Here is an 11,954-nt window from a genome sequence, read left to right on the forward strand (position 1 = left end):
AAGGCATAAGCTGAAACTCAAGAGAATTAGAATTTGGAGATATCTTATATGTGTTAAGAGATTGCACAACAATAGAATTGATATTAGGTCCAATAAATGAGATTTATTGGTTACCCTAAAGAAATAATGAGATTATTTTTATCATTTTTTTTATGACAAAGTGTCTGTGATAAGAGGTTAAACTCCTTTTTTAGAAAAGGGATTCCATCTTAAAGAAAGAGTGGAAATACAATTACTTTTATTCCTAATAGAAGATCTTCTCACAACCGGTGAAAAAATTTCATTATAGTCAACTCCCTTTTTCTGCCTGTAGCCCTTGACCACCAATCTAGCCTTGTACCTCGGACACTGAGAATTTTCTTCATGCTTCAACCTATAAACCCACCTGTTCTGCAAAGCTTTCTTCCCTTTTGGCAACTTCACAATCTCAAATGTTTGATTATCATACAAGGATTTCATTTCATCTTGCATTGCATCAAACTATTTCTTATTGTCGTCACCTTCTATAGCTTCCGCATAGCATTCAGGTTCTCCCCCATCAGTCAAGGTCACATATCCATCAGTAAATGTTACATACTCACTAGAAGGATACCTCATTGAAGGTCGTCGCTCTCTAGTAGACCTCCTAGGATGGAAACCTGGTGGATCTTCAGGTAGCTCAGGTTGATTATTAGCATCATCATCAACTGGAGCATCAATTGGATCTCTCATCTCCTGGTCATCAGGAACCAAAGGCTCATTTTGCTGCATATGCTCCTGATCTTGATTCTCTGCTAGTTCTGACAAAGGAGGCAGCTGAACTGGATCTACATCAGTCAAGTCACTACTCTTTTGTGATTGACTCTTCTCTGCCTTATCAATGTCTTCAATGGTCTGGTCAACAAACTCTACATCACGGCTTCTTACAAGTTTCTTTTCAACTGGATCATAAAGCCTGTAGCCAAACTCATCTTGACCATATCCAATAAAAATGCACTGCCTTGTCTTCACATCCAACTTGGACCTCTCATCCTTTGGAACATGAACAAATGCTTTGCATCCAAAGACTCTCAAGTGACCATACGAGACATCTTTGCCCGACCAAACATGATCCGGAACATCATTGTCCAAAGCAATTGTAGGACTCAGATTAATCACATGAGCCACTGTAAGTAGCGCTTCACCCCAAAAGACTTTAGGTAGCTTAGCTTCAGTAAGCATACACCTAACTCTTTCAATCAACGTTCTATTCATCCTTTCTGCCAAACCATTCAACTGAGGTGTTTTAGGAGGTGTCTTTTCATGCCTAATGCCTTGCTGCTTGCAATACACATCAAATGGTCCACAATACTCACCACCATTATCAGTGCGAATACATTTAAGCTTTCTACCTGTTTGCCTCTCAACCAAAGCTTGGAATTGTTTGAACTTTTCCAAAGCTTGGTTCTTTATTTTCAAAGCATAAGTCCAAAGCTTTCTTGAATGATCATCAATAAAAGTAATAAAGTAAATAGCTCCACTAAAAGACCGTACCTTCAAAGGACCACAAATATTGGAGTGCACCAATTCCAAGAAGTTTGATTTTCTTGAAGGTTGATGCTTCTTGAAGGATAATATTCTTTGTTTGCCAGCCATGCAATGCGAACATTTCTGCAACTCTGCATTCTTCAAACCTGAAAGAGCATCCTTTCGAGCCAAATAGCTAAGTCCTTTTTCACTAATATGACCAAGTCTTCTGTGCCACAAGCTACAAACTTCTTTACTTTCAATCGCATTCACACTACCTTTTGCAATTATGGCATGCATCACATACAAACTTGAAGTACCTTTTTCTCGAGCCACCACTAAGTTGCCTTTAGTAAGCTTCCATTGTCCAAAGCCGAAAGTGTTTACAAAGCCTTCATTATCAAGCCTTTTAACTGAAACCAAATTCAAGCGAACATCTGGAGTGTGTCTAACATCTTTAAGTAGTAGCTTCATTCCCATATTGGTCTCAAGACAAATATCTCCTACACCAATAACCTTGGCCAAGCCATCATTACCCATCTTAAGTACTCCAAAATTACTTGGAGTATAAGAAATGAAGAACTCCTTCTTCGGTGTAACATGTATTGAGGCGCCACTATCAATTACCCAGCTGAACTCATCATCAGAAACAAGATTGACCTTGTACTCATAATCAGCAATATCAACAGTAAGAAGATCATCTGAAATAGAAGATACACGATCATTACCACTATCATCCTTCTTTTCTTGCTTACCTTTGTTTTCCTTTTTCCAAAGATAGCAATATTTTTGAACGTGACCCATTTTGTGACAGTAGTGACACTCAACATTCCTGTATCTTCCCTTGGATTCGCTCCTGCTTTTACCTCTACCCTTTTGAACTCTATTCTGATTTCTCCCCCTGGTTTCAGTGACTAACATTTCAGAGTGTGACGAAGAATTTTGCGTCTTCCTTCTCATCTCTTCATTTAAAATGCCACATTTAACAAGTTGCATGCTCACTTTACCATTCGGAGCAGAATTAGTAAGAGAAATACGAAAAGTCTCCCAAGAATCTGGAAGAGTATTCAGCAACCACAATCCTTGAACCTCATCTTCAAACTTGATTCTCATGCTTGACAACTGATCCAGAACCCCTTGAAATTCATTCAAGTGATCTAATACTTGTGATGTAACACCCTAATTAGCCTAAGCCTTACCTCGCATCGTAAAGCCAAGGTCAATCAGAGATTACGACAGTTCTAAACTCATACATAATATATATAGAAAGAATAGTATAATCTAGAAGCCCGATGAAAGATATAGCTCAAAAACAGAATTTCGAAGCACAAACGTACTAACGGAGCTACTAGCTTAAGGCATAAGAAACAGAGAAGATATAACAAAAGATAAGTATATAATATCATAGGGAACTAGTCACGACTCGCGGAGTTTAAGCCGGCTAGCCATATACTGATATACAAAACCATACAGTGAAAACAGCTTATACAAGTTTTGTTCTCTCAAATACATGCCTCTAGGCAAAACAAAATACAAAAGGAGAGATGTATAAACAAAATAAACAAAAAAGAACTCCAAAATGATCCAAGATTCTCCGCTCCTGTCACCAACCAAAGCAACTCACCGAGGTGGGTTGCGACCTGCATCTGAAAAACACAACAAGCCCTACTGGCTGTGATATCACATTGTCGGTTCAACTGCCAACCCGACACATCTCCATGGAGACGTCGCCCTTCGGATTTCTCATATGAAAACCCCCGAGATATAGTGCCCGGATCACTGTCCAGGTACCGGCGCCTGCTCGCCCTATAGATTCGAAGGGATGCGAGCGGGATATTCTTGCCTCAGACCTCACATCTCAACGTAAGCGAGATTAACCACCGTCCCTGCCAGGCGCATGGCGTCTCAAAATATCATGTAAAAATATTATTTTAATGGTTTTCAAAAGTATTTTCAGCATACATAGATCCATCACTTCAATCCGAGCCCCCGACTCATCTCAACCACTGTCCCTTTATAACTCAGTTTCCAAAAACCAAAAGTCTATCATTCCTCATCTTATATACCAATCATCCTTCACCTAACGTCAAACCATTCTCAGCACACCAGAAACCTAGGCCTCCGTTTTCTAATTTACCTTAAAATCATGTACTAGAGCCCTTAATTTATATCCCATGTTCTAATACTCAAAACTAGGCCCAAACGTCTTAAAATGCTGTTATAGAAGCTTACAACCTTGTTGAAAAGGCAAAATAGTTGAAAACAAATAAATTTTTGAGAAACAGGACGTGTGCACCCGCACATATCAGAAGTAATGAAATTCCCAACAAATCCTCATCAACAACAATAAATCATACATCCCTCATCAACCTGTATAATCATTAAATTCCAAAAACATCATTATTCATCATCAATCATTAAATACCAACAACCTCATCAACAACACTAATCATCAATACTCATTAACACCAACAATTCTCCATAATCATCCTTAATCACAATATTCCAAGGATACCAACAATTAACATCAATTTACACATAATCATTCATATACCAACAACATTCAATCCTATCTTAGGGTCAACTAGCCTAAGTGTCCATGAATATTATATACTACATAGAGGAAACCAAAACCATACCTTGGCCGATTCCCTTTATGCACCCAAACTCAAAATGAGCACCAACAAGCTTCCAACCACAATCCAAGCTTTCAAATCCACTCCAACAGGCACAAATAAGTTCCAAAAGCTCCCAAAGCCACAATAATCAAACTATATACATATAAATCACCACAAATCAACCTAGGGTTCAACATAAGCATAATCTCACAAGGGTTTAAGAGCTTTTACCTTTTCCAACAGATTTTATAACACAAATTCAAAGCTAAGCAAGGATTAGAGCAAACCTAAACATCCAAAATCACAAAAACCCATTTAACCCAAAACTCTAATAAAACCCGAAATTTTGAAGAGAGAAACTGGGAAGATTTCGTGATTACCTTGAGGGTTTCTTGGATGGGTTTTGTAGAGCTCTTCACAAGGAACGCATAGCCGCAAACGGTGCGGCGATGGAGCTCCGTAGCTCAAGATATGAGCTTGGGAAGTTTGAAGTGAAAAGTAACAATGGTGAAAAGCTCTCACCTCTCTCCTCACTTCAGCTGCTGTTGTGTTTAGGTTATGAGGGTGAAAGTGGCTGAAATGGGTTCATTTAAGTGTATTTATATGTTGGGCTTGGGCCCAACTTAGGCCCGGTCCAACCCGTTAGCGTTTTTAGCCCGTTTGGCCTAACTTCGGGCCAAATCTTTAAAATTAAAGCCCGGTTTTCCATTTCTAAGGTTTTTTGACGGTTTTCACTTTTCTCGTGCGGTATCAGACAGACTTGAACCGGTTCAACTGCCAGTTCGTGATTTTTCACGATTTTTCGTAGAAAGCACATTTTCTGACTCAGAAAGACTCACTGAGTCCAAAAATCACCTTTAAATCCCCAAATTCTCTCTCTAACTTTTTGGAATCTAATTTGGGCAATTAATCACTTAATTAACCGGTTGATTAGTTGCGATTCTTACATGTGACCCCTCATTGTATCTCAAATTCATCAACATATTCAACAAGTACAATTTATTATTGCCAGACTTGGAAGCATACAAGGATTCAATTTGATTCCACAAAGTCCTAGCATGAGTCTCATTAGCAATGTGATTATAAACATTATCATCCATCCATTGCCTAATAAAACCACAAACTTGTTGGTGTTCAAACTCCCATTCTTCATCTGTTTTAGATTCTGGTTTTTGTGTAGAAAATACAGGTAAATGTAGATTTTTGACAAACAACAAATCTTTCATTTTTCTCTTCCATAGATGGTAATTAGTGCCATTCAAACTTATCATCCTAGTAGAATTATTTGCCTCCATCTTTCAAGCAAGTTATAACCAAATACCCAAAACTAAGCTCTGATACCAATTGATAGGAATAAAACACACAATTTCCTACTTGCAAGAATTAGAGGAGCAACAATATCCACTCATAACAAGTATTAACACTAGCACAATAATACCCAATAGCAGCGGAAAAATCACATAAACCAGAAATTAGAAACAAGCTAACACACCAAGATTTTTAACGTGGAAAACCTCCTCAATGAGAGAAGTAAAAACCACGTGTCACCAAGACCAGGATATAGCTTCACTATGATAAAAAAAATAGGGTACAAGAGAGTCACAAATTACTGCACAAAACGTGCATACAACAAGCCAAACAACCCAAGCTTCAAAGCTTTCAAAACAAGAACAAGAAGATGAAAATACCACAAAAATAGAGCTACTGTGTGTGGCCAATATCTCCAGCTATAGACATCGAATCGAAGATCCGAACGGTGAAATCGAAGAACCAGATGTGTAGAATACACTGTCCAAATTTGAGCTTGATCCAACGGTTAACAAATCTGCAGCGACCAATTTACAGAGACAGCTTTGTGTATGTGCGAAAATAACTTTCTCTCTTCTTTTCTCTCTAGTGTTTGGTGTTCACCTTTCAAGAATGACCTCTCTCACTCAACCCTAACTCACCTCAGCCACTTCAACTATTCATGAACTTGGATACTAGTATTTGGACTTTTTCTCCACATAGGAAGGGAGCCCAAAAAACCCAACAATGTCTAGATAATCATTAAGAAAGGCTAATTAATTAAGTTTGCAAAAGTAAATTTTTTTGGAATGTAATATTTGGTTTTTGGTGGAGTTGTGTTATTGGTCCGCTGGGCCTTGAAAGTTGGATTTTTGGTGGGTTGTGGGAAGTGACAAAAACCCCATGGATATAATTATGGGCTCCGCAAAATATATGGAGGTTACATTACCCTAACAAAACTAATGGGCCTTAGTAGGAAAAAATAATGGAATTGAAATTCTTATGTGAAATAATTAAGTTTCAAGTAATTTATTAATAATTATAAACACTAATTATGTGTATACTTAATTAATAATTTATATTATTAAGATGACAGTTGAACTTTATCAGTAGAAACTGATGCAAGTGGAATCATCATGCTAATACGTTTTTCGCAAAAATGCTATTTGTGCAGCTACATTATCCTGATTACTAAGATCGAATTATTCTACCTTCGCATGCACTCAAGTTACTTACTTTTCAAAAGCTATAAATTAGTAAACCAACTAGAGATACGGTTGGAGTTTAGGGTTGATGAGAAAGGGTTTATGATAGAGAGTTAGACAAACATGGTTAAACTTTGACGGTGTACGATTTAGGAGTTATGTTTTAGAGTTAGTAGGTTTTGTAAGTTACATTTTGGAATTTATAGTTTACATTAAGGTTGTGAGAACCGTACCGATCAATAAACCGGTGAGATTATTGGTTCAATAGTTCACTGGTTCGACCGGAGTTCAACCGTGGTTCGACCGGAGTTCAACCGGTTTAATTAAATATTAAATAAAATTATTAAAAAATCTATATATAATTTTGAATATATAAATTCAATAATTTCTACCTTAATAAAATTCAAAATTTTACAATTTTACATCATAAATTATCCATAATTTAATATTAAAAGTTCACAAACAACTTCAATCATCAATGTTCATAGCAAAAAAACAACCATATCCCCAAGGCATGACCCAAATTGCTTTCATTTACACAACAACATGCAACGATCATATCAATCAAAATCAAAGTTTTATTACTCAACGAGAAGCATAGTTCACTTGAGCTGCAACTATTCATAACTAAATATGCATTAACAAACATGTTGAATAATTTGAAACGCATGTGAAGGATCATCAGGAACAATAATAATAATAATAATCATAAGGAGCATCATGTAAAGAGGATTAAGAAAGGGTTAGAGAGAACAAGATCAACTACTATTAGAATTAGACCAATAATTAATGTTTCAATCTACACCCAGGTCAAAAGTAGGGCTTTGCCACCTCTTTTTCCACTCAAGAAAGAAAGATTAGAGAGGTAAAAAAATAAAAGAAAAATTTCGGAGTATTCATAAGTTTGTTTAGTTTGATCCTCCTTATTAGTCCTCAGAGTTCTTCTCAAATAAATTTTCTTTGAATGTAAATTCTGACTTTTGTATAATCATATGGAATGTGCATTCCCTTGTGATGTCACTAGAGGCCAGAAATATTTGATGTTCTGCATGTGTAGCTAATTAGGAAAGAAGTGGGGGTCATCTCACATGATGGATGCAGAGTTCCTCAATAAGTAAGTCCCACATGGCTGCTTGATCCATCAGACTTAGATCTGATCAATCGACACAATATTAATGAGTGAGTGGTACAACAATTCAGTTTCAGAAAAAAAGCATAGTTGAATAAAATTCAGCTCAGATCTACAACAACACCCAAGTTCCATCGAGAGGCGCAGGTTCCTCAACAAACAATAACCTCAGGAAAAAATCATGAACAGAAAATCAGAAATAACAAATAAATGACAAATCAATAATCTCAGCAAACAATTACTTAACCAGCAAAGAATAACCTTTGAAAATGCAGTTAATCAGCAAATCAATTACTAACAAGTATTATCAAATCAAGTGTTAAACGCCTAAACACTAAACCAGCAAGCAGACGCAGAGGAGATGGCTAATCAAGGCTTACCGGTTAATACAAGAGAAGACGAAGTCGGCGAGGAGGAGGGCGAGCAACGGCGAACACAGACAATGCGACACCGGCTAACAGAAAGAAGGCGAGCTCGGCGAACACAACGACGCAGTGGGGGCTGTGGGGCTGCGTTGGTCAAAACTGTCGCTGCGGTGGATGTGGGCTGCGGTGACTGCGCCGATTGGGGGCTGCGATCGCTCTATGGTTCGTTGATTTCGTTCACGTTCAGAGAAGAGAGGAGAGGAGATGGGTTTACGGGTCAGGGAGTAACAATGAAATGGACTAGGGTTGCACTCCAGGTTAGCCGTTTTGTTTTTTTGCTTTTTTTTTTCATAAATAAAACGGCACCGTTTTGGAGGGTTTGTTTTCAAACCGAAAATCCTCCAAAAAACCGGTCGGTTCTTTCGATTCACCGGTTAACCATCGGTTCGACCAATTCTATAACCATTTTTTTGTCAGACGGTTTTTAAGCCTGACCGAACAGGTTAAGTGATCGGTTCCCGATTAATCCAGTTGAATCGACCGATTCGGTTCGATTTTCAGAAGAATGGTTTACGAAATAGGATAATTATCGAAATAAAATATGAAATGATACAGAGTGTGTTAATTATCTTTTTTTTTCTCCCACATTTACTTTATAATTTACGTTAATGATAATGAGTAAAAGACTCAAGGCACTTCCAGGGGGCCAATAGTTGAAATTTTCTTTCTGACATATGCAGGGACCAACTATTGAGGAAGAATAGATAAGAGTCCCAGCACACTATCCAAAAGGAGAGAGGCACGAGTGAGTCCCTCTAAAAAGAGACTTTCTCCTTTCAATAATAACTTACCACATGGTAGTTATTATAAAAGAAATTGTTTATAAAGAAAATAAAATTAATTAAATAATTAAATTTGAAGTAACTTATTGATAATTATAATAATTAATTATATTTATATTGAATTAATAATTTACAGTATAAAACAACTATAGAAAAAATCAAGTAACGTATAATATGTGAAATACTTGTAGTCAACATTATTATTTTTTATATGTCAATAAAAAAGTTAAGCACTATATTTTTTAGTTTTACGGTCATCTTTTTTGTATCAATACTGGGTAATTATAAAGAACCTATTTTACATGTGTGATATATTATTTTATTTTATTTGGAGAATAATATGTACTTATTTGTAGAGTTAATTTCTCAGTATCTTTAATTATATCACTAAGGTGCTAAATGGTTAGGTAAGTTATAAGAAGTAAAGGTTACGTGCTTAGCGTGCGTATGTTACTGATATAGCACCTACTCCTCCCGTCACATCTGCGTCGCTTCATGTTACTTGGGTATTCGCTTACTTGTTGTCCGATACATACTTTTTTTAGTGTAAATGATGGAAAGTTGCGAAAGTCATGTGCACGTACTGATGCACAGCGTAGATTAGAGGTTTAGGATTTAGGTTAATGCCTTCTGAAAACAACAGATACTAACGGGTGGCTAAGTAGTTGGTCAAGGGTTACTAAAAAATAGTTATTATTTTCAGTCCCGTAGGCTTATCGGAGCAGGGATATTTTTGGCGGACTGTATGAGGAGAATGTTATCAATTACTGTTTTTAAGTTTTTTCTTTGGCTCTCCTCGTGTGCATATTTAAAAGTGAGTTTCGAATAGAAAGATACATGGGCCCGCCTAGTAGGAATCATGCAGTAATCAGGGGTGACCCTCTCCTCCTATATAAGGGACATCGTGTTGAAGACAGTAGAAGAACAAACTCGGTTTTAGTTGCACTATGGTATCCAATGGGTGTTTCCGTTTTTACGCCGTGAGGAAGGGCAGACATCCGGGAATTTACACGACGTCGGTGTGTCAAATCAAGAAGAACAGATCGGACCGCCTTTATGATTGCCTTATCCCCGTCAGTCACAACCACAGACGGTTTCTTCTTGCACATCACCTCAAGCAGATTTTCTAACATCCACTTGTAAGAACTGACACTCATCAAATAATAGACCAAACCCAAAAATCGTGGTTTGCTTGTGGTTGTTAGACCCTGAAAAAATCACAAGAGGTTTTTTGTACTTGTTTTTCTTATATGTCGAGTCGAAGGCCAGCACATCTCCAAAATGTTGATAATCAACTCTTCTAGCTCCATCGGCCCAAATTAAATTTGTCAGCGTTTCTTCTTTTGTTACACTATATCTAGCAACTGACATGGGATTCGAACCAGCCTTTCCCTCCAAATAAACAACAGCTGCATTTGCATCGCCATTCGATATGTTAGCGCACCGGGTTCTGTCGGTGTAGTTGTACACGTCCTTCTTCAAGAAACCCAACAACGAGTACCCACCAGCCATTCCAGCCATGTATCCAACAATCTTCGATGTGGCAATGCCACTAGCACGCAACCCATCAATCTGAGCCTTTGTTGCATCGGTCATTTCACGATGGTTGGCAATCAGATGGACCATCGATGCGGGCGTCAAGTCGTGATTATGTTCTGTCACGACTTTCCGCACCTTCCAACAACGCTCAGTTTTATCAAAGTATATGGAGAGCTTAGCCTCACAATTGGTCCGTGTCTCAGGTTTGTGTGCCCTCCGTCTATCAACTTGGTCGTTGTGTCTCCCATCCTTTAACCCTTTCTTGTTACAAAAAAATCTATATCTAATCAAATTTCCGCTACAGTCTTTGCCTGAATCACCCTTCCTGACGCCGAATCCATGACACATTCCCAGCCTCCTGTAAAACTCATAAGCGGCATCAACACTATCCCAATGCATCCGCTTTATGTCTTCCACATCTAATCTAGCGACATTTTCATATTCACCCAAATCCTCGTCTGCCACATGCTGACCACACATGTCCTTTGGGTTCGATTCCACATCAGCCTCGTTGTCGGTACCCAGGAGCTCACCATTCCCATCACTTAAAGACACCTCCATCTACAAGTAACTAATATACAATTAACATCTACATCAAAACTATACTAATAACAACTTCCACTTACAACTATTCAAACTATATATTAATTGGTCTCCTCAAACGTAATAATTTTTAAGTAATTCTCTTTCCTTCATTCCGCCATCTCAAATGTTCTCTCCAACAAATAGTTCAATGTGTCTTTAGCTGTGTGCAACTTTAGCACAACATCATGTACTTCATGAAAGAATTCTAATATAACAAGATTAATAAATAATTATTCATAATTTTATGCTACATTATTTTCTATTTTTTCTACTAGTTTTCTTTTAACACATACCCAACTGAGGAAAAGCTCAAAATGAAGCTATTAAATACAATCTTCTAAAACATTTTACCCAACAAATAAATAGCCCCGTTCATAACAAGAACAATCTTTAGTTTGGCTCCCACACATCACGCAAGTCTCAGTCAAGTTTAATCAGAGTATACTCATTATTATCGTTCTCGTAACACACTCTGTCCCAACACTTTAATTTAACACAACTATCATGTCATTTGTTAGCATAGTATTAGCCCAGAACTTATTTCCATGATGATAATCCAAATTAAAGATTCACTATATTATATTTAATTAACCCAGAACTTATTCACATGCACTCAAGTTACTAAGTTTGTAAAGGCTAGAAATTATAAAATCAACCAGAGATACCATTAAAGCATTACATCAAACACGTTGGGTGCAGTGAAATTAAACATAATAACGGAATTCACAGCTTAGTATCAACATCATAGACATGACAACATAACTCTTGTATACTTTAATTCAGTCTATGCAAAAAATCCAAATAACTGCCAAATCAAAAGTTGCAGAGGTTGAAGGAGAGTATTGGTGTTGTGTGGGTGTATTGTCTACTGGCGTTTTTCGGGGACTCACACAGGCGAC

At 37.4% G+C, this 11,954-nt stretch overlaps 1 protein-coding gene and 1 long non-coding RNA gene across 2 annotated transcripts in view; both read right to left on the reverse strand.

Annotated features, from left to right (window-relative positions):
- Positions 2,863-4,331, reverse strand: LOC107628509. The gene is made up of 2 exons (XR_001617819.2): positions 4,125-4,331; positions 2,863-3,131 (listed from the first exon to the last, which is right to left on the reverse strand). It is a non-coding gene; the product is annotated as an uncharacterized LOC107628509 (long non-coding RNA).
- The window catches only part of LOC107627759 (protein FAR1-RELATED SEQUENCE 5-like), a 4,336-nt gene continuing 2,426 nt past the window's right edge, over positions 10,045-11,954 (reverse strand). The window contains exon 2 of the mRNA XM_016330583.1: positions 10,045-11,031. Coding sequence (XP_016186069.1) covers positions 10,045-11,031 — 987 coding nt within the window. The remainder of the gene's footprint in view (positions 11,032-11,954) is intronic.

The sequence above is a fragment of the Arachis ipaensis genome, chromosome B02, assembly GCF_000816755.2.
Source record: "Arachis ipaensis cultivar K30076 chromosome B02, Araip1.1, whole genome shotgun sequence".
Lineage (NCBI taxonomy): Eukaryota > Viridiplantae > Streptophyta > Magnoliopsida > Fabales > Fabaceae > Arachis > Arachis ipaensis.